The sequence below is a fragment of the Ranitomeya variabilis genome, chromosome 5 (assembly GCF_051348905.1).
Source record: "Ranitomeya variabilis isolate aRanVar5 chromosome 5, aRanVar5.hap1, whole genome shotgun sequence".
Lineage (NCBI taxonomy): Eukaryota > Metazoa > Chordata > Amphibia > Anura > Dendrobatidae > Ranitomeya > Ranitomeya variabilis.
Window position 1 is genome coordinate 4922756 of NC_135236.1, and position 22724 is coordinate 4945479.

General features: G+C 57.2%; 1 protein-coding gene across 5 annotated transcripts; it reads right to left on the minus strand.

The window, feature by feature from the left end:
- Nucleotides 1–1067: 1067 nt before the first annotated feature.
- Nucleotides 1068–14135, minus strand: SAT2 (spermidine/spermine N1-acetyltransferase family member 2). 5 transcript variants are annotated; one of them, XM_077261484.1, is made up of 6 exons: nucleotides 14018–14124; nucleotides 8388–8439; nucleotides 8214–8297; nucleotides 4950–5051; nucleotides 4540–4580; nucleotides 1068–1368 (listed from the first exon to the last, which is right to left on the minus strand). In XM_077261484.1, exons 1-6 carry the CDS (start codon nucleotides 14081–14083, stop codon nucleotides 1192–1194), a joined length of 522 nt encoding a protein of 173 aa, XP_077117599.1. In that variant the 5' UTR covers nucleotides 14084–14124; the 3' UTR covers nucleotides 1068–1191. The 5 variants fall into 5 exon arrangements, with proteins under 5 accessions (XP_077117599.1, XP_077117603.1, XP_077117602.1 ...); XM_077261488.1 differs by lacking the exon at nucleotides 14018–14124 and adding an exon at nucleotides 13714–13736; XM_077261487.1 differs by lacking the exon at nucleotides 14018–14124 and adding an exon at nucleotides 13286–13315 and having other exon boundaries at nucleotides 8388–8438.
- Nucleotides 14136–22724: the final 8589 nt, after the last annotated feature.

Genomic DNA, 22724 nt, shown 5'->3' on the forward strand with positions numbered 1-22724 from the left:
GTCCTAATATTCTGGTTTACAGGTCAGGTCAGTTTTGTGATCCTACCACCGGATCATAACAAGGAGGGGAGCCGCAGCCGAGACGCGCGATGGGAGGTGAGTCAGTGCCATGCCGCAGTCGACGAGTGAAAGGAGGAAAGGAAAGCCACAACCGAATCGCAATAAGAGCAGAGGAGAGAGGGGAGCGGCAGCCGACACACGAAAAGAGAGGAGCGGCAGAAACAGGATGATCTGAAGATGGCCTCAGATGTGTGCTTCGGATGTCAGTCTTATGTACATATGTACCGCATTCTTATGAGGAGGCATGGCCTGTATGTATGACAAGGGCAACTGGACGAGATTTTCTTACTCTGAGCCCATAGAATAAGATTCTAACATCAGAATACAGTCAGGTGTAAAAATGTCAGCGGATCACCAAGGGATGAAGCTTACACTACATTGATCACTATAGGGAGTGCCATACACAACTCTGATCACTATAGGGGGCGTCATACACACCGCTGAGCATCGGAGATCTGGGCACAGTTTCTACACACCTCTGATCACTATGGGGGGCGCCATACACAATGCTGAGCACCGGAGACCCAGGCACAGTATGTACACACCGCTGATCACTATAGGGGGCGCCATACACACAGCTGAGCACCGAAGACCCGGGTACACTATGCACACACCGCTGATCACTATAGGGGGTGCCATACACAACGCTGAGCACTATAGGGGGCGCCATACACACTGTTGAGCACTGGAGACCCGGGCACAGTATGTACACACCGCTGATCACTAGAGGGACGCCATACACAACGCTGAGCACCGGAGATCTGGCACAGTATGTACACACCACTGATTATTATAGGGGGCACCATACACACCGCTGATCACTATAGGGGGCGCTATACACCCAGCTGAGCACCGGAGACACGGGCACAGTATGTACACACCGCTGATCATGTGGGGGACACCGCTGACCACTCAAACAGAAGCTGCCCACACGACAACAGTGAGGTGTAAACATTACCTCTAGGACAATGCACGGCAGCAGAACCTGAGCAATAACAGGAAAGCAGCAGAAGAAAGGCATTTACTGACACTGAGGACAGAGGTTCACATGCCACAGCTCCAACATGGGGGACAGCGGAGTCCTGAGGGGGCCCTGTCCACCAAGGATTCTATAAGGAGTCATCTGCGGCGTCAGCTGGGATTATTCAACTTCATCTGGCGGAGATCTTCAGGAAGGAAGCGAAAGAGGTGCCAGCCCTCATCCTGAGACAGGTCCCGGGCCCCGCGGGAGCGGTAGAAGGAGATGGCGGACTTGTTCCAATCCAGGACAGAGAGTTGCAGACGAGCGCACCCCAATGTCAGACAGAGCTATAGAGGGACAAGGAGAAGAGACCCCAACATCAGGCAGAGCTAGAGAGGGACAAGGAAGAGAGATCCCAACATCAGGCAGAGCTAGTGAAGGACAAGGAGGAGAGACCCCAACATCAGGCAGAGCTAGAGAGGGACAAAGAGGAGAGACCTCAATGTCAGTAGAACCAGAGAGGGACAAGGAGGAGACCCCAACGTCAGGCAGAGCTAGAGAGGGACAAGGAGGAGACACCCCAAATGCAGGCAGAGCTAGAGAGGGACAAAGAGGAGAGACCTCAATGTCAGGCAGCGCAAGAAAGGGACAAGGAGAAGAGAGCCCAACGTCAGAGCTAGAAAGGGACAAGGAAACACCCCAAATGCAGGCAGAGCTAAAGAGGGACAAAGAGAAGAGACCCCAAAGTCAGGCAGAGCTAGAGAGGGACAAGGAGGAGAGACCCCCAACGTCAGGCAAAGTTAGAGAGGGACAAGGAGGAGAGACCCCAATGTCAGGCAGAGCTAGAGAGGGACAAGGAGGAGAGAACCCAACGTCAGCACATCTAGAGAGGGACAAGGAGGAGAGACCCCAACGTCAGGCAGAGCTAGAGAGGGACAAAGAGGAGAGACCCCAACGTCAGGCACAGCTAAAGAGGGACAAGGAGGAGACCCCAACGTCAAGCAGACCTAGAGAGGGACAAGGAGGAGAGACCCCAACGTCAGTAGAGCTAGAGACGAACAAACAGGAGAGACCACAATGCCAGGCAGAGCTAGAGACAAACCAGGAGGAGAGACCCCAACGTCAGAGCTAGAGAGAGACAAGGAGGAGAGACCCCAAAGTCAGAGCTAGAGAGACACAAGGAGAGACCCCAATGTCAGGCAGAGCTAGAGTGGGACAAGGAGAGACCCCAACGTCAGGCAAAGCTAGAGAGGGACAAGGAGAGACCCCAACATTGAGCAGAGCTAGAGAGGGACAAGGAGGAGAGACCCCAACGTCAGGTAGAGCTAGAGGGACAAGGAGAGACCCCCAACGTCAGGCAAAGCTAGAAAGGGACAAGGAGACCCCAACGTCAGGCAGAGCTAAAGAGGGACAAGAAGGAGAGATGCCAATGTCAGGCAAAGCTAGAGAGGGACAAAGAGGAGAGACCAAAATGTCAGGCAGATCTAGAGAGGGGCAAGGAGGAGAGACCCCAATGTCAGGCAAAGCTAGAGAAGGACAAAGAGGAGAGACCCCCAATGTTGGGCAGAGCTAGAGAGGGACAAGGAGGAGAGACCCCAACATCAGCACATCTAGAGAGGGACAAGGAGGAGAGACCCCAACGTCAGGCAGAGCAAGAAAGGGACAAGGAGAAGAGAGCCCAACATCAGGCAGAGCTAGAAAGGGACAAGGAGGAGAGACCCCAACGTCAGGCAAAGCTGGAGAGGGACAAAGAGGAGAGACCCCAACGTCAGGCAGAGCTAAAGAGGGACAAAGAGGAGAGGCCCCAACATCAGGCACAGCTAGAGAGGGACAAGGAGGAGACCCCAACGTCAAGCAGACCTAGAGAGGGACAAGGAGGAGAGACCCCGTCAGCAGAGCTAGAGACGAAAAAACAGGAGAGACCACAACGTCAGGCAGAGCTAAAGACAAACCAGGAGGAGAGACCCCAACGTCAGAGCTAGAGAGGAACCAGGAGGAGAGACCCCAACATCAGAGCTAGAGAGACACAAGGAGGAGAGACCCCAATGTCAGGCAGAGCTAGAGTGGGACAAGCAGGAGAAACCCCAACGTCAAGCAGAGCAAGAGAGAGACAAGGAGGAGAGACACCAACGTAGAGCAGAGCTAGAGAGGGACAAGGAGAGACCCCAAAGTCAGATAGAGCTAGAGAGGGACAAGGAGAGACCCCAACGTCAGGCAGAGCTAGAGAGGGACAAGGAGGAGAGACGCCAATGTCAGGCAAAGCTAGAGAGAGACAAGGAGGAGAGACCCCAACGTCAGGCAGATCTAGAGAGGGACTAGGAATAGAGACCCCAATGTCAGGCACAGCTAGAGAGGGACAACGATTAGAGACCCCAACGTCAAGCAGAGCAAGAGAGGGACAAGGAGAAGAGACCCCAACGTCAGGCAGAGCAAGAGAGGGACAAGGAGGAGAGACCCCAACGTCAAGCAGAGCAAGAGAGGGACAAGGAGGAGAGACCCCAACGTCAGGCAGAGCTAGAGAGTTACAAGGAGGAGAGACCCCCAACGTCAGGCAGAGCAAGAGAGAGACAAGGAGGAGAGACACCAACGTAGAGCAGAGCTAGAGAGGGACCAGGAGGAGAGACCCCAACGTCAGATAGAGCTAGAGAGGGACAAGGAGAGACCTCAATGTCAGGCAGAGCTAGAGAGGGACAAGGAGGAGAGACGCCAATGTCAGGCAAAGCTAGAGAGAGACAAGGAGGAGAGACCCCAACGTCAGGCAGAGCTAGAGAGGGACTAGGAATAGAGACCCCAATGTCAGGCAGAGCTAGAGAGGGACAAGGATTAGAGACCCCAACGTCAGGCAGAGCAAGAGAGGGACAAGGAGGAGAGACCCCAACGTCAGGCAAAGCTAGAGAGGGACAAGGAGGAGAGACCCCAACGTCAGGCAGAGCTAGAGAGGGATAAGGAGAGATCCCAACATCAGGCAGAGCTAGAGAGGGATAAGGAGAGATCCCAACATCAGGCAGAGCTAGAGAGGGACAAGGAGGAGAGATCCCAACATCAGGCAGAGCTAGAGAGAGATAAGGAGAGATCCCAACATCAGGCAGAGCTAGAGAGAGATAAGGAGAGATCCCAACATCAGGCAGAGCTAGAGAGGGATAAGGAGAGATCCCAACATCAGGCAGAGCTAGAGAGGGACAAGGAGGAGAGATCCCAACATCAGGCAGAGCTAGAGAGAGATAAGGAGAGATCCCAACATCAGGCAGAGCTAGAGAGAGATAAGGAGAGATCCCAACATCAGGCAGAGCTAGAGGGGAACAAGGAGGCGAGACCCTAATGTCAGTCAGCCACATGGAGGATATAACTACTGACAGATTATACAAGTCCCACACCAGACAATGGCGGATGCCGTGTGGTTACAGACTGGAGCCGGATTACCAGAGCCACCAGTAGATCAGAATAATCTATAATGCTGAAATAACACAGTCACCCCCTACAGTCAAATAAGCAGTGTCCCACAGTCACCGACTACTCACCTCTGCGACAGCAGCAAAAAGACGGGAGCCGATGCCTCTGCCTGCAAGACAGGAGCGTTACACACAGGGCAGGAGCAGTCATACTACCCCACTGCTGGTCACAGACCACACTATAGAAGGGAGACAGTAAGAATAGCACAGGAAGCGCAGCTCTGGGGGTGACTAGAGCACAAGACAATGTAACAGCAGAATAGTGACTGCAGCTCTGGAGGTGACTGGAAAATACAATATGATGTAACAGCAGAATAGTGAGTGCAGCTCTGGAGGTGACTGGTGAGAAATACTGAAATACTCTGTGCTGCTTCCCCATGTACAGGTCTTGGGGAGATGTTGCTTTCCTGCCGCACAATGTGTTCACTGTACTCTCCTCTGCTGAAACCCTGCTGTGGGTGTAGCTTGCAGGCAGGTACCTCGGTACTCCGGCATGACGTACAGGTCCTCCAGGTAGAGCGCCCGCCCCTCCCAGGTGCTATAGGTGAAGAAGGACAGAGCGTAGCCCACCAGCCGGGGTCCTGGAAGAGACAGAGGAGGGGTCAGCTATGGACGATCTCCTGCTATACATCCACTATGACGGCAGTAGACCGGGGGGCTGGCCACAATTTATGAGGCTGATGACATCTACCACACGGGGAGCAAAATCCGGTCCCGGGAACGAGACCAATGACATCTACAACACGGGGAGTAAAAATGTCTCAGGGAACAAGACTGATGACATCTACCACACACGGAACAAAAAACGACCCCGGGAACGAGACAGATGACATCTACCACGCGAGGAGTAATAACCGACCCCGGAAACGAGACAGATGACATCTACCACACAGGGAGCAGAAACCGACACCAGGAACGAGACCGATGACGTCTACCACACAGGAAGCAGAAACTAGCCCCGAGAACGAGACCGATGACGTCTACCACACAGGGAGCAGAAACCGACACCAGGAACGAGACCGATGACGTCTACCACACAGGGAGCAAAAACCAACTCCGGGAACGAGACCGATGACATCTACCACACAGGGAGCAGAAACCGACACCAGGAACGAGACCGATGACGTCTACCACACAGGGAGCAGAAACCGACCCCGGGAACGAGACCGATGACGTCTACCACACAGGGAGCAAAAACCAACTCCGGGAACGAGACTGATGACATCTACCACACAGGGAGCAGAAACCGACACCGGGAACGAGACCGATGACGTCTACCACACAGTGAGCAAAATCCAGTCCCAAATACGAGACCGATGACGTCTACCACACAGGGAGCAAAAACCAACTCCGGGAACGAGACTGATGACATCTACCACACAGGGAGCAGAAACCGACACCAGGAACGAGACCGATGACGTCTACCACACAGTGAGCAAAATCCAGTCCCAAATACGAGACCGATGACGTCTACCACACAGGGAGCAAAAACCGACACCAGGAACGAGACTGATGACATCTACCACACAGGGAGCAGAAACCGACACCAGGAACGAGACCGATGACATCTACCACACAGGAAGCAGAAACTAGCCCCGAGAACGAGACCGATGACGTCTACCACACAGGGAGCAGAAACCGACACCAGGAACGAGACCGATGACGTCTACCACACAGGGAGCAAAAACCAACTCCGGGAACGAGACCGATGACATCTACCACACAGGGAGCAGAAACCGACACCAGGAACGAGACCGATGACGTCTACCACACAGGAAGCAGAAACTAGCCCCGAGAACGAGACCGATGACGTCTACCACACAGGGAGCAGAAACCGACACCAGGAACGAGACCGATGACGTCTACCACACAGGGAGCAAAAACCAACTCCGGGAACGAGACCGATGACATCTACCACACAGGGAGCAGAAACCGACACCAGGAACGAGACCGATGACGTCTACCACACAGGAAGCAGAAACTAGCCCCGAGAACGAGACCGATGACGTCTACCACACAGGGAGCAGAAACCGACACCAGGAACGAGACCGATGACGTCTACCACACAGGGAGCAAAAACCAACTCCGGGAACGAGACCGATGACATCTACCACACAGGGAGCAGAAACCGACACCAGGAACGAGACCGATGACGTCTACCACACAGGGAGCAGAAACCGACCCCGGGAACGAGACCGATGACGTCTACCACACAGGGAGCAGAAACCGACCCCGGGAACGAGACCGATGACGTCTACCACACAGGAAGCAGAAACTAGCCCCGAGAACAAGACCGATGACGTCTACCACACAGGGAGCAGAAACCGACACCAGGAAAGAGACCGATGACATCTACCACACAGGGAGCAGAAACTAGCCCCGAGAACAAGACCGATGACGTCTACCACACAGGGAGCAGAAACCGACACCAGGAACGAGACCGATGACGTCTACCACACAGGGAGCAGAAACCGACACCAGGAACGAGACCGATGACGTCTACCACACAGGGAGCAGAAACTAGCCCCGAGAACAAGACCGATGACGTCTACCACACAGGGAGCAGAAACCGACCCTGGGAACGAGACCAATGACGTCTACCACACAGGGAGCAAAATCCAGTCCCAAATACGAGACCGATGACATCTACCACACAGGGAGCAGAAACCGACACCAGGAACGAGACCGATGACGTCTACCACACAGGGAGCAGAAACCGACACCAGGAACGAGACCGATGACGTCTACCACACAGTGAGCAAAATCCAGTCCCAAATACGAGACCGATGACGTCTACCACACAGGGAGCAAAAACCAACTCCGGGAACGAGACTGATGACATCTACCACACAGGGAGCAGAAACCGACACCGGGAACGAGACCGATGACGTCTACCACACAGGGAGCAGAAACCAACTCTGGGAACGAGACCGATGACGTCTACCACACAGGGAGCAGAAACCAACTCTGGGAACGAGACCGATGACGTCTACCACACAGGGAGCAGAAACCAACCCCGGGAACGAGACCGATGACATCTACCACACAGGGAGCAGAAACCGACACCAGGAACGAGACCGATGACGTCTACCACACAGGGAGCAGAAACCAACTCTGGGAACGAGACCGATGACGTCTACCACACAGGGAGCAGAAACCAACTCTGGGAACGAGACCGATGACGTCTACCACACAGGGAGCAGAAACCAACCCCGGGAACGAGACCGATGACATCTACCACACAGGGAGCAGAAACCGACACCAGGAACGAGACCGATGACGTCTACCACACAGGGAACAGAAACCGACCCTGGGAACGAGACCGATGACGTCTACCACACAGGGAGCAGAAACCAACCCCGGGAACGAGACTGATGACATCTACCACACAGGGAGCAGAAACCGACCCTGGGAACGAGACCGATGACATCTACCACACACGGAGCAGAAACCGACCCCGGGAACGAGACCGATGATGTCTACCACACAGGGAGCAGAAACCAACTCCGGGAACGAGACCGATGACGTCTACCACACAGGGAACAAAATCGGGGAACAAAACGGATGACATTTACCACACAGGCAGCAAAAATCTATCCCGGGAAGGAACCGATGACATCTACCACACAGGTGTCTACCCCGTATACTGTGCTGTCACGTTACTGACATTGTGCCCCCCATATACAGAGCGACTACATTACTGAGAGTCCTCCCCCCGTATAAGGTGCCATCGTGTTACTGACCGGCCGCTCGTTTCTCCTCATCTTCATTTTCCACAACTAAACATCTGAAGAGCGGAGCGTCACCAAATCCATCCTGGCGAAGACCTGAATGTCGGGGAGAAACAAGAAGAGGGTCCGAGAGGAGTGATAACACTACCACCCCCACCAGCGCTACTACTACCCCCAGGTCCGCACCTCCCGCCGTCATCTTCACCTGGTCTGATAAGTTCTCATATTCTGCCAATTCCTGCAGAGAAGGAAGATGAAGCAACAGAAAACGGTCACACAGGCCCCACATCCCCTCCCCTGGTCCTTGAGCCCCTCACAACCCCCTTCCATCGGGTCCCAGAGCCCCACATCCCCCTCCCCCAGGTTCTCACACATCCCCTATAAATCTCCCCCCTTGGTCCGCTCCCTCCCCAAGATCATGCACGCTATCATCTCCTCGCAATCTCCCCCTCCCCGGTCCCTCCCTCACCCGGATCATGTGCACTATCTCCTTGCAGTCTCCCCCTCCCCCGGTCCCTCCCACACCCGGATCATGCACGCTATCATCTCCTCGCAGTCGCCCCCTCCCCATCCCTCCGCCGGATCATGCGCGCTATCATCTCCTCGCAGTCTCCCCCTCCCCCGGTCCCTCCCTCACCCGGATCATGCGCACTATCTCCTCACAGTCTCCCCCTCCCCCGGATCATGCGCACTATCTCCTCGCAGTCTCCCCCTCCCCCGGTCCCTCCCTCCCCCGGATCATGTGCATTATCTCCTCGCAGTCTCCCCCTCCCCCGGTCCCTCCCACACCCGGATCATGCACGCTATCATCTCCTCGCAGTCGCCCCCTCTCCATCCCTCCGCCGGATCATGCGCGCTATCATCTCCTCGCAGTCTCCCCCTCCTCCGGTCCCTCCCTCACCCGGATCATGCGCACTATCTCCTCACAGTCTCCCCCTCCCCCGGATCATGCGCACTATCTCCTCGCAGTCTCCCCCTCCCCCGGTCCCTCCCTCACCCGGATCATGTGCACTATCTCCTCGCAGTCTCCCCCTCCCCCGGTCCCTCCCACACCCGGATCATGCACGCTATCATCTCCTCGCAGTCGCCCCCTCCCTCCGCCGGATCATGCGCGCTATCATCTCCTCGCAGTCTCCCCCTCCCCCGGTCCCTCCCTCACCCGGATCATGCGCACTATCTCCTCACAGTCTCCCCCTCCCCCGGATCATGCGCACTATCTCCTCGCAGTCTCCCCCTCCCCCGGATCATGTGCACTATCTCCTCGCAGTCTCCCCCTCCCACACCCGGATCATGCACGCTATCATCTCCTCGCAGTCGCCCCCTCTCCATCCCTCCGCCGGATCATGCGCGCTATCATCTCCTCGCAGTCTCCCCCTCCCCCGGATCATGCGCACTATCTCCTCACAGTCTCCCCCTCCCCCGGATCATGTGCACTATCTCCTCGCAGTCTCCCCCTCCCCCGGTCCCTCCCACACCCGGATCATGCACGCTATCATCTCCTCGCAGTCGCCCCCTCCCCCGGATCATGCGCACTATCTCCTCGCAGTCTCCCCCTCCCCCGGTCCCTCCCACACCCGGATCATGCACGCTATCATCTCCTCGCAGTCGCCCCCTCCCCCGGATCATGCGCACTATCTCCTCGCAGTCTCCCCCTCCCCCGGTCCCTCCCTCCCCCGGATCATGTGCACTATCTCCTCGCAGTCTCCCCCTCCCCCGGTCCCTCCCACACCCGGATCATGCACGCTATCATCTCCTCGCAGTCGCCCCCTCTCCATCCCTCCGCCGGATCATGCGCGCTATCATCTCCTCGCAGTCTCCCCCTCCTCCGGTCCCTCCCTCACCCGGATCATGCGCACTATCTCCTCACAGTCTCCCCCTCCCCCGGATCATGCGCACTATCTCCTCGCAGTCTCCCCCTCCCCCGGTCCCTCCCTCACCCGGATCATGTGCACTATCTCCTAGCAGTCTCCCCCTCCCCCGGTCCCTCCCACACCCGGATCATGCACGCTATCATCTCCTCGCAGTCGCCCCCTCCCCATCCCTCCGCCGGATCATGCGCGCTATCATCTCCTCGCAGTCTCCCCCTCCCCCGGTCCCTCCCTCCCCCGGATCATGCGCACTATCTCCTCGCAGTCTCCCCCTCCCCCGGATCATGCGCACTATCTCCTCGCAGTCTCCCCCTCCCCCTCCCACACCCGGATCATGCACGCTATCATCTCCTCGCAGTCGCCCCCTCCCCATCCCTCCGCCGGATCATGCGCGCTATCATCTCCTCGCAGTCTCCCCCTCCCCCGGATCATGCGCACTATCTCCTCACAGTCTCCCCCTCCCTCGGATCATGCGCACTATCTCCTCACAGTCTCCCCCTCCCTCGGATCATGCGCACTATCTCCTCACAGTCTCCCCCTCCCCCGGATCATGCGCACTATCTCCTCCTTGCAGTCTCCCCCTCCCCCGGATCATGCGCACTATCTCCTCGCAGTCTCCCCCTCCCCCGGATCATGCGCACTATCTCCTCGCAGTCTCCCCCTCCCCCGGATCATGCGCACTATCTCCTCCTTGCAGTCTCCCCCTCCCCCGGATCATGCGCACTATCTCCTCGCAGTCTCCCCCACCCCCGGATCATGCGCACTATCTCCTCGCAGTCTCCCCCTCCCCCGGATCATGCGCACTATCTCCTCGCAGTCTCCCCCTCCCCCGGTCTCTCCCTCCCCCGGATCATGCGCACTATCTCCCCGCGGTCTCTCCCTCCCCCGGATCATGCGCACTATCTCCCCGCGGTCTCTCCCTCCCCCGGATCATGCGCACTATCTCCCCGCGGTCTCTCCCTCCCCCGGATCATGCGCACTATCTCCCCGCGGTCTCTCCCTCCCCCGGATCATGCGCACTATCTCCCCGCGGTCTCTCCCTCCCCCGGATCATGCGCACTATCTCCTCGCAGTCTCCCCCTCACCCGGATCATGCACACTATCTCCTGCACTCTCCCCCTCCCCCGGTCCCTCCCTCCCCCGGATCATGCGCGCTATCTCCCCGCAGTCTCCCCCTCCCCCGGATCATGCGCGCTATCTCCTCGCAGTCTCCCCCTCCCCCGGATCATGCGCGCTATCTCCTCGCAGTCTCCCCCTCCCCCGGATCATGCGCGCTATCTCCTCGCAGTCTCCCCCTCCCCCGGATCATGCGCGCTATCTCCTCGCAGTCTCCCCCTCCCCCGGATCATGCGCGCTATCTCCTCGCAGTCTCCCCCTCCCCCGGATCATGCGCGCTATCTCCTCGCAGTCTCCCCCTCCCCCGGATCATGCGCGCTATCTCCTCGCAGTCTCCCCCTCCCCCGGATCATGCGCACTATCTCCTCGCAGTCTCCCCCTCCCCCGGATCATACGCACTATCTCCTCGCAGTCTCCCCCTCCCCCGGTCCCTCCCTCCCCCGGATCATGCGCACTATCTCCTCGCGGTCTCCCCCTCCCCCGGATCATGCGCACTATCTCCTCGCGGTCCCTCCCTCCCCCGGATCATGCGCACTATCTCCTCGCAGTCTCCCCCTCCCCCGGATCATGCGCACTATCTCCCCGCAGTCTCCCCCTCCCCCGGATCATGCGCGCTATCTCCTCGCAGTCTCCCCCTCACCCGGATCATGCACACTATCTCCTGCACTCTCCCCCTCCCCCGGTCCCTCCCTCCCCCGGATCATGCGCACTATCTCCCCGCAGTCTCTCCCTCCCCCGGATCATGCGCGCTATCTCCTCGCAGTCTCCCCCTCCCCCGGATCATGCGCGCTATCTCCTCGCAGTCTCCCCCTCCCCCGGATCATGCGCGCTATCTCCTCGCAGTCTCCCCCTCCCCCGGTCTCTCCCTCCTCCGGATCATGCGCACTATCTCCCCGCAGTCTCTCCCTCCCCCGGATCATGCGCGCTATCTCCTCGCAGTCTCCCCCTCCCCCGGATCATGCGCGCTATCTCCTCGCAGTCTCCCCCTCCCCCGGATCATGCGCGCTATCTCCTCGCAGTCTCCCCCTCCCCCGGTCTCTCCCTCCTCCGGATCATGCGCGCTATCTCCTCGCAGTCTCCCCCTCCCCCGGATCATGCGCACTATCTCCTCGCAGTCTCCCCCTCCCCCGGATCATGCGCACTATCTCCTCGCAGTCTCCCCCTCCCCCGGATCATACGCACTATCTCCTCGCAGTCTCCCCCTCCCCCGGTCCCTCCCTCCCCCGGATCATGCGCACTATCACCTCGCGGTCTCCCCCTCCCCCGGATCATGCGCACTATCTCCTCGCGGTCCCTCCCTCCCCCGGATCATGCGCACTATCTCCTCGCAGTCTCCCCCTCCCCCGGATCATGCGCACTATCTCCCCGCAGTCTCCCCCTCCCCCGGATCATGCGCGCTATCTCCTCGCAGTCTCCCCCTCACCCGGATCATGCACACTATCTCCTGCACTCTCCCCCTCCCCCGGTCCCTCCCTCCCCCGGATCATGCGCACTATCTCCCCGCAGTCTCTCCCTCCCCCGGATCATGCGCGCTATCTCCTCGCAGTCTCCCCCTCCCCCGGATCATGCGCGCTATCTCCTCGCAGTCTCCCCCTCCCCCGGATCATGCGCGCTATCTCCTCGCAGTCTCCCCCTCCCCCGGTCTCTCCCTCCTCCGGATCATGCGCACTATCTCCTCGCAGTCTCCCCCTCCCCCGGATCATGCGCACTATCTCCCCGCAGTCTCCCCCTCCCCCGGATCATGCGCGCTATCTCCCCGCAGTCTCCCCCTCCCCCGGATCATGCGCGCTATCTCCTCGCAGTCTCCCCCTCACCCGGATCATGCACACTATCTCCTGCACTCTCCCCCTCCCCCGGTCCCTCCCTCCCCCGGATCATGCGCACTATCTCCCCGCAGTCTCTCCCTCCCCCGGATCATGCGCGCTATCTCCTCGCAGTCTCCCCCTCCCCCGGATCATGCGCGCTATCTCCTCGCAGTCTCCCCCTCCCCCGGATCATGCGCGCTATCTCCTCGCAGTCTCCCCCTCCCCCGGTCTCTCCCTCCTCCGGATCATGCGCACTATCTCCTCGCAGTCTCCCCCTCCCCCGGTCTCTCCCTCCCCCGGATCATGCGCACTATCTCCTGCACTCTCCCCCTTCCCCCGGATCATGCGCACTATCTCCTCGCAGTCTCCCCCTCCCCCGGTCCCTCCCTCCCCCGGATCATGCGCGCTATCTCCTCGCAGTCTCCCCCTCCCCCGGATCATGCGCGCTATCTCCTCGCAGTCTCCCCCTCCCCCGGTCTCTCCCTCCCCCGGATCATGCGCACTATCTCCTCGCAGTCTCCCCCTCCCCCGGATCATGCGCACTATCTCCTGCACTCTCCCCCTTCCCCCGGATCATGCGCACTATCTCCTCGCAGTCTCCCCCTCCCCCGGTCCCTCCCTCACCCGGATCATGCGCACTATCTCCTGCACTCTCCCCCTTCCCCCGGATCATGCGCGCTATCATCTCCTCGCAGTCTCCCCCTCCCCCGGTCCCTCCCTCACCCGGATCATGCGCACTATCTCCTCGCAGTCTCTCCCTCCTCCGGATCATGCGCACTATCTCCTCGCAGTCTCCCCCTCCCCCGGATCATGCGCACTATCTCCTCGCAGTCTCCCCCTCCCCCGGTCCCTCCCTCACCCGGATCATGCGCACTATCTCCTCGCAGTCTCCCCCTCCCCCGGTCCCTCCCTCACCCGGATCATGCGCACTATCTCCTCGCAGTCTCCCCCTCCCCCGGTCCCTCCCTCACCCGGATCATGCGCACTGTCTCCTCGCAGTCTCCCCCTCCCCCGGTCCCTCCCTCACCCGGATCATGCGCACTATCTCCTCGCAGTCTCCCGGCTCCGCAGCTCGCACTCTGTGCTCGGCCATGGTCACCGCTGCTCTCCCCGCATGTGGACGCCACGCCCCTGATCATTGTCTAAGCTCCGCCCTCTACCTATTACTTGACGGTCCTGCCGCAGTGTAATGCTCCGCTGCTAACACTAGAGGCCGCTGCACTGTATGTAGCGTTCTGTCACCAGAATGACTGAGCAGCTGGGGGAGGAGCCAGGAGGGGACACATATTCCCTGCACACCGTCACTTCCTGTACACACAATCCTTCCTCACAACTACTGCCTGCACCTGGCTGATAACAGAGAACAGCAGCCCAGTGCTGGATGAATGCTATGTGCAGTTCATGTCACTACAGAACTCCCTGTTATCAGCCATTACTGGGGGGAGACCGCAATCTATTACTCCTTGTTATCAGCCATTACTGGGGGGAGACTGCTATTACTCTCTGTTATCAGCCATTACTGGGGGGAGAAAGCAATCTATTACTCCTTGTTATCAGCCATTACTGAGGGGAGACTGCTATTACTCTCTGTTATCAGCCATTACTGGGGGAGGAGACTTACAATCTATTACTCCCTGTTATCAGCCATTACTGGGGGGAGACAGCAATCTATTACTCCCTGTTATCAGCCATTACTGGGGGGAGACAGCTATTACTCCCTGTTATCAGCCATTACTGAGGGGAGACTGCAATCTATTACTCCCTGTTATCAGCCATTACTGGGGGAGGAGACTACAATCAGTCACACCCTGCTAGGAGCAGCACCTGCCTTGTGAGCTCCAGCACTTCCAGCAGGAGGCCCAGAGTCTGCCTCTCTTCTCCCCAGGGAGAGGTAGGCTTCCTGGGAGGCCGGCATGGCTTCCCAGGCTTCTGTTCCCCGGTCTGTGCCGGCGGGGGACAGAGAGCAGCAGCAGCAGCAACCGGCCCAAGAAGGACTGAGGAGGTCAGGACGGGTGAGAAGAAACATACCCACCAACTCCAACCCTGAGACGGCTCATCGTCCGCCCAGAGAGGGAGACAGGGGCACCCCAGGCCCCAGGAAGGAGAGCCCAGGAACATCCTGGGGGGAGAGGAGCTCCGGCGAGTCCACGAGTACCTTCTTCTCCCGAGTGGTCGCCATGCTACGTGAGTATGAGGACGCCGGCAAAGCACTGACCGGGCTGAAGGAGGAGCTGCAGGAGGCACGGATCCTGAATACCCGAGCCTCTAGCAAGGAGAGACCTGCGACCTCCCAGAGGTTCAGAGCCCTCAGAGATGAGGTGGTCCGGTTAGTGCTCCTCCGGGAGGGGATTGAGAAAAGCGCAGGTCCCTTCCTGGAGAGGTTTAAGAACCAGCGGCGGTTCTCAGAAATGAAGGGGTTAAATACCTCAGGAGAGCCGCCAGCCGGCGTCCTAAGCGACGAGGAGGAGGAGGACGACGATGTGGCTGTGACTGGAGTCCTACAAGCTGGAACCAGCCGGGAGAGTGAGCCGCAGAGCCGACAACAGGGAAGCGGCCTCCCGGCACGGCAGAGGACTCCGACAGCACAGGCTGGAGTGTCAGCGGAGGAAGAGGAGGAGGGCGGTCTGCTACAGGAGATCAGACAGCTGGAGTCCCCAGTGAACCTGGACCGCTTCTCCTTTGGTGAGGACGAGCCAGCAGAGGAAACCAAGAAGAGGAAGAAGACAACGAAGGAGACCGCACGGGAGGTGGTGAGTTACAGATATGTACTGATGGATGATGTTACACCTACCACCTCCTGTGTAAACCCCACCAAACCTAAAGGCACGGGCTCTGCAGTGGGTCCGGGGCACAGGCAAGGTGGGGAGAGGAGGAGGACGTCCGGCGGTGCTGCCGTCTGTGCAGGGAACAGTGCAGGGGGCGAGGCTGTGGAGGTACTCACGGCGCCGGACATAGGGGACCCCGAGGAGTTTCCCTCCCTGCCCTCTGCGGCTAAGCCGGTTATCACCGGGGCCGGGGAGGGTGAGGTGGGTGTCCACGCCGTTGCGAAAGGGGGACGGTGTGGGCAGACTCCATCCCTGCTCACTACGGCTGAGCCGGCCGACGCCGGGGCTGTGGGGGGCAGGTCCGAGGAGCATGGTGCGGCGAAAGGGGGGCGCACTGTTGTGACAGGGGCGCAGTGCGCCTCAACAGAGAAGAGGCACGCAGCTGCGACAGGGGAGCAGCGTGTCCAAAAAGGACAGAAAAAGGATAAATCATCTGCAGGGAACACGAGGCGCCCTGCTGCGACAGGGGGACAGAGTGCTCCAGCACCCCAGCATGACACCGGGACCCTGAAGTCTGTGGGTGCGGGGCAGGCGGCGCCCCCCAACAAGCAGCGGGCCCAAAATAATAAAGTACAAACTGCTGCAGTGGGGGGGCAAGGCGCTCCAAAGACACAACAAAGAGTCAGCACCAATCAAGGGAAAACGGGTGTGGTGCTGCACCCCTCCCCCGGTCCAGCAGGTGTGAGTGCAGAGAAGCCAGCAGACACAAGTGAGGAAGGAATGGATGTGACTGTGGCAGGTGCAGAGAACACTGGGACAAATGGTGGTGAGAATACTGGTAATAAAGTGACGGGAAGTGGTGGCAGTGGTAAGGGGAATGAAAGGAGCTGTGCAGGAAATGATGGGAGTAGTAGTGGAGTGAATGGTGGGAGTAGTGATGTTGCAAATGATGGGAGTAGTGGTGGAGCGAATGAGGAGAGCATTACTGGTGTTGGTGGAGGGGAAGCAGGTAGTGGTCCCGCTGCCCCCCCAGCGGTGGCGGGGGCTTCGGCCCCAAGCTATTCGGCGGCTGTCACTGCTGGGGGTAGTAGTGCGCCCTTGTCTGGTGACCCTGAGGATGGTGACTTGCAGCAGCGCTTCCTGGACGCCCTGAGGAGAGGAGAGTTCCATCAATGTAGAGGGGAGGGAGGTTGATCTGTCTTTCTGGATAGAGAGACACGGTCTTTCCGCCTTCCGAGATAGAGGGGCAGAGACTGTCTGGTCTCTGCCGACACCGGGGCAGAGGAGTAACCGTAGGAATGTGGCCCGTCTCCAGTGGGTAAGCAAGGATGCCTGTCCTGATCGGTCAAAGGTTGCTGAGCTCCTGCTGGGGATGGGCTTCGTGGCATATGACATCTTTGCCTTGATCCATCCCTATGGGACCTCCTACTTCGATGTCAGCTTCGTGAGACCTGAGGGCCTTGAGCTTTTCTGGTCTCGCCATGAGCTGGCTCGGGGTCGCCCCGAATGGCGGGGTTTCCACACTGTGGCAATATCCCGCCAGAATTCGGTCAGGAGGGTGACCGTTTTGACCAGTAACGAGTCACTTTCCTGTGTCGACATCTCCACATGGGTGGGACGATACGGTGACATCGTCGGTATTCCTGAAAAGACCCTCGACGAGCATGGTATCTGGTCAGGAGCCTGGACCTTCATGGTGAAATTGAAGGTTTCAGGAAACACCGTTACCCATATCCCTTCCTCAACATTTTTGGGGAGGGACAGGATCTTGATTTTCTACCGGGGGCAGCCTAAGGTCTGTCACAGGTGCGGCAGCCCCACACACTTCAGTGCGCAGTGTACCACCCAGAAATGCGCACTGTGTGGGGACCTTGGTCATCTCGCTGCTACCTGTGGCAGGATTAGGTGTAACCTGTGTGGTGACCTCGGTCACCCGTTCAGTCGCTGTCCGCGTTCCTTTGCCAATGCGGTCTTGAAAGCGGCGAGTGTGGGACAGGCGAAAGCCGGGACTAATCTCGCCGGTGAAGGGACCAGCAGAGGCGGAGGAGGCAGGGAACCGGTGAGGAGCAGGCTGCCGCCATCCAATATCAGGCGGCAGGAGCAGCGCCATGGGAAAAGGGGGCAGGGAGTAATGACCCTAAACTCTGACCCGGGTGCTTCACTTGCAGCTGAGGATCCTAAAGACAGCGAATTGAGCGAGGAAGTCAAGAGACTTGAAAGGGAGGAGCAAAAGGACGCCATGTCTGCCCAGGAACCTTCATCCGGTGACAGTCTGGATGAGGGAGAGGGGGAGTGGTCACAGCAAAAGAAAAAGGGTAACAGGAAAACAACTAAGGATAAGAGGGGGTCCGGGCCTCGAGCCTCCTCCTTGGAGTGCGACCCCTCTGACTCCGTAGCCCTGATCCGGGTGCCATTGGAAGGTCCAGCCGCCCCCCCTCTGGTGGATCTCTCTAACCGGTTCCGGGCCCTCCAGGACTCCCCTCCAGAGGGGGGCGATGGGGACCCGGGGCCGGAGGTTGCGGACAAGGTTGTTGGGGCTCAGGAGGTCGCTGGGTCTTCTTCTCAGGGGGCAAATACAAAGCCTTCCGGGGGGGGGACTACCTCAGGACCACCAGACAAGGGCCAGAGTGTATGTAAGGAGAGAATGGATGAGTCAGTTTGTCTTAAGCGCACTAAAAACTCATCATTGTCAGAGGAAGAGGGTGAAACTGTTGGGGGTGGGAAGAAAAAGGCTATCTAATTCAATCAATCATGATGGCGGCACCCACCCCGTTGACGCTGGCAACCATTAATGTTGCCAGCATAAAGTCAGAAGCGGCAAGGTACACGGCCTTTCATTTTCTCGGCCAACTTGACGCCGACATTTTGTTTTTGCAGGAGACCAGGTTGACCGACCTATCAACCATGCATAAAGCAAGGCGGGAGTGGAGGCACGGGCCCTCCTACTGGTCTCTTGCGGCCGAGCCGTATAGCGGGGTGGCGGTCCTTTTTAAGACCGCAGCGGTTGAATGCAGACGATTGATCGAGTTAGAAATGGGGAGATGCTTGATCCTAGATGTCTCCATGGGGGGACAGGAGCTTCGGCTCATTAACATCTACGGTCCCCAGTCCAAGTGGGACCGCAAGTGTCTCTTCATGAAGATCAAACCTTTCTTATTTTCGAGTCGGCAGGTGGTCTTTGGAGGGGATTTCAACAATGTCACGAGACCCTGTGATAGAGGAGGTTCCGGAGACCGGCTGGCTTACGATTGCGTCGCGCTAAATAGAATAGTAAGTGAGGCACGCCTGGTGGATGTCCACATCCGGCACAACACAGGCCACGCGGGGTTCACCTTTTTTAGAGGTAGTCAGTGCAGGTCTAGGTTAGACAGGTTTTATTTGAAGGAGGAGGCCGTCTCCTCTCCGTTGTCGGTTGTGGAGGTGGAATTCTCCGATCACTGTTTGATTATGTTTTCTCTGAGCGTTACAGAGACTCCTCGGATGGGAAGAGGTTATTGGAAGCTGAATTCGTCACTCCTTGAGGAAGAAGCTGTAAGACGGTCCTTTGAGGAATTTCTTCAGAGCCAGGTACCGCTGCTGGGCCTAAGTAACACTAAGTCTGAGTGGTGGGAGATGTTCAAACATCGGGTGGCGAGATTCTTCCGGCAACTCTCGAACCTCAGAAGCCTGAACAGGGATCGCCTGTATCAGAGCCTGAGGAGGAGACTCGAGCATCTTGTCTCGACTGGGGGTAGCCGCGAGGCGATCTCCAGTGTGAAATCCTTGCTAATGAGGTGTCAGTACGATAGGCACGCATCTTTGGTTTTTGAGAGGGACTACGGGAAGTACTACTCGCCCGACCCCTACAGAAGCTGCAAGATGTCAGTGAGTAGTAAGATAGTGATGGGGCTGATGGACAGTACGGGATCCCTGAGAAGGTCCAGATCAGGGATCTTGGAGGTCGTCAGTTCATACTACTCGCACCTCTTGGGAAGGAAGGAACTGGATCGTGACAGGATGTCGGCTTTCCTGGCTGAAGCTGTTCCTGAGCCAGGGGCTGACCTCTCGCTGGACGGTTTGGCAGAAGCGATCAAAGAAGAGGAAGTGAGACTGGCGATCGATGGGCTCCGGCCCAAAAAATCGCCAGGTCCGGATGGCTTAACATCCAAGTTCTTTAAGACCTTTAGGGACTCCTTGGTCCCCCTCTTGACTCAGGTGTTTAATGAGTGTCTCTCCTCGGGCACTCTGCCGAGATCATTAAGGAGGTCGGCTCTGATCATTTTGTCAAAGGGTAAGGATCCGTCACGCATTGAGAATTGGCGTCCCATATCACTTCTCAATGTGGACAGGAAGGTTTTGGCTAAGATACTCTTCAACAGGCTGGTGAAGTTTGCACCGCGGCTCCTTTCGGAGGCCCAGCACTGTTGCGTTCCTGGCCGTAGCACTTTCAGTGCTGTTCTGGGTGTCCGAGAGGCCGTGGAGCAAGGCAGGGCGGGCCTTTGGAAGGGGTTCTTGCTGTCCCTGGATCAGGCAAAAGCCTTTGATCGGGTTGACCACGAGTACCTCTGGTCCACTCTTTTGAGGTATGGTCTGCCTGGAGGGTTTGTGGACTGGCTTAAGACCTTGTACGCAGGGGCTGAGACTTTCCCTCTGGTAAACGGGTGGATTGGACAACCTTTCGGGGTAGGATCCGGTGTCCGCCAGGGCTGCCCTCTTAGCCCTTTGCTTTACGCGTTTGCGATCGATCCCTTCCTCAGAAGGGTTGATTGTGGACCGTTGGCGGGGGTGAGGATGGGCGGGGTGGCGCCGGAGGCTATCCTGAGGGTAGTGGCCTACGCGGATGATGTCACCGTCTTTGTTTCTTCGCAAGAGGAGGCGATGGTGGTGATGTCAGAAGTGGAGAGCTACTCGGAGGCATCCGGGTCCAAGGTCAACCAGGACAAGTGTGAGAGTCTCTGGCTGGGAGGCGGGGATCCCGCGTTTGATCTTCCGGACACCCTCCCCGAACCCCAAGAACATGCCAAAGTCCTAGGCATCGAATTTGGCCAGGGTGATTACCCCACGAAAAACTGGGAAGGCAGAATCAAAGGTGTCGCCCAAAGAGTGGACCAATGGAAGGGTTGGTCTTTGACCCTGAGGGAAAGGGTTGACCTGTGCAAAGCTTTCCTGCTCCCCTTGTTAATCTACCTGGGCAGCGTCTGTGTCTTACCAGAGCCTCTCTGGACACGGGTCTACAGTCTGTTCTTCCAGATGTTATGGGGGAATAGACTGAACCTAGTCAAACGGGAGGTCACTTACCGCACGAGGAGACTAGGGGGGTTGAATATGGTGAACCCCGTGGTGTTCCTAGTGAACACCTTTTTGAAAGTTAACGTGGCAAACCTCTGGAAAGAGAGGGCTCCTCCGTGGGTATTCTCCTGCAAGGGATGGTTTCAGCCTTTCTTCCAGGAATGGGAGACAGGGGGAAGATTGAAGGATCTCCGCACACCGCACGGGCATCTCCCGGCTTATGTTACCCCGGTTCTGAAAATGATGCGCCGGTGGGGTCTGGGAATGTGGGAAGTGAGGTCCCTCCCGAGGAAACTCCTCGGCGTGCGGGTCTTGCTTTCGCATTTTCAGAAACCATTGGTCCTCAAGGACTGCCCAAGTCGGGATCTAGAGGTTGGGTTAAGTTTGCTAAATTCTAGCAGGATCCCCAAGAAGTATTGGGACTTGACTTGGCGCTGCTTCCAAGGTAAGTTGTATGTGAAGGACAATTTGAAGTACAGGAGCTCCGAGGACAGGAATTGTCCCCGTGAGGCTTGTGCTACCATGCTGGAAAGCATGGAGCACTTCCTGCTTCATTGTCCTTTTAATACAGAGGTGTACAGCAGGGTGGGCGCTTCCATTGGTTGGCCGCGGCTGGCCACTCTGTCCTATGCCGAGTGGGCCTATGGAGCGTTCAGAGACCTCGGGAGAAGGGACCGAGCCACTTTATTCTTAGTCAGCGCAGTGGTTAGGTACTTCACGTGGAACGCACGAGTTTTAGTTTCGACGCAGAGTAAAATCCTCCGTGTAGATGAAGTTTGTAGCAGCATCCTAGGTGCCCTGGTGAAGGTGCGTTCTCTGGAGTGCGAAAGACTGGGTGCCCGGAGGGCGGCCCATCTCTGGAGGGGTTTCTCCTTCGGGGTGCCTTAGTCCGTTAGCGCTCCTATATCCTGGTGGTGGGCTGATATCTTTACACCCTAGATTTTTGTTTTGTATTTTTGTTCCCTGAATAGAAGGTTTGCAGGCATCGAACTTGAGCCTTGGGTGGTGAGTATGTAGGTTGTGTTCTGTGAAGTTGGTTTATGTATATATTGTATATATTGTATATAGTGTGTATAATAGAGGGTCTTAGTTAGGTTGGGTGGGGGGATTGGGGGGTTTCAACGGCGGTGATAAGAGACTGATCTGGCCTGGCCCAGGCCCCGCCTGGGGAAAAACTTTGGGGCCTGATCCTAGCTCGGATAATTCCTGAACTTTGTGGCCAGAGCTGGATCAGGGGTGGCGGGATAGTTAGTGTAGGTGTGTGTTTATAAGTATATTAAAAAAATAAATTAAAAAAAAAATAATAATAAAATAAATAAATAAAAAAAAATAAAATAAATAAATAATAATAATAAAAAAAAAATAAAAATAATAATAATTTTGTACAGTGTATTGTATTTAGGTTTGTTGTAGGGTGTATGTGGCGGTGCAAGCGGGTGGCTGTAAGGTAAGGCAGTGGGACCAGTAGGGTTTTGTTGTGTTTGCGGCGTTGTATAAATCTGTATATAATGTGTTTATAGTGTATATTGTTTATAATACTGTATATAGGACGGTGTGAATGTAGTTGGGGTTGTATATAGTAGTATGAATGAAGCTGGGCCGGGGGTCTTGTATGATTTTATACTATTTATTATTTATAATTTTTACAGCGGTATTAATGTAGTTATGAGTATTTGGTTTGTTGTCTTTTGTTTTTGTTTT

Excerpts from the sequence above, each read along its gene's own strand:
- SAT2 (XM_077261484.1), bottom strand. The coding sequence starts at position 14,083 with ATGGCCGAGCACAGAGTGCGAGCTGCGGAGCCGGGAGACTGCGAGGAG. Across the intron at positions 4,581-4,949 it reads CGTCATGCCGGAGTACCGAG|GCAGAGGCATCGGCTCCCGT; the intron begins GTACCTGCCTGC and ends CCTGTCTTGCAG. Across the intron at positions 1,369-4,539 it reads TTTTTGCTGCTGTCGCAGAG|CTCTGTCTGACATTGGGGTG; the intron begins GTGAGTAGTCGG and ends GTCCCTCTATAG.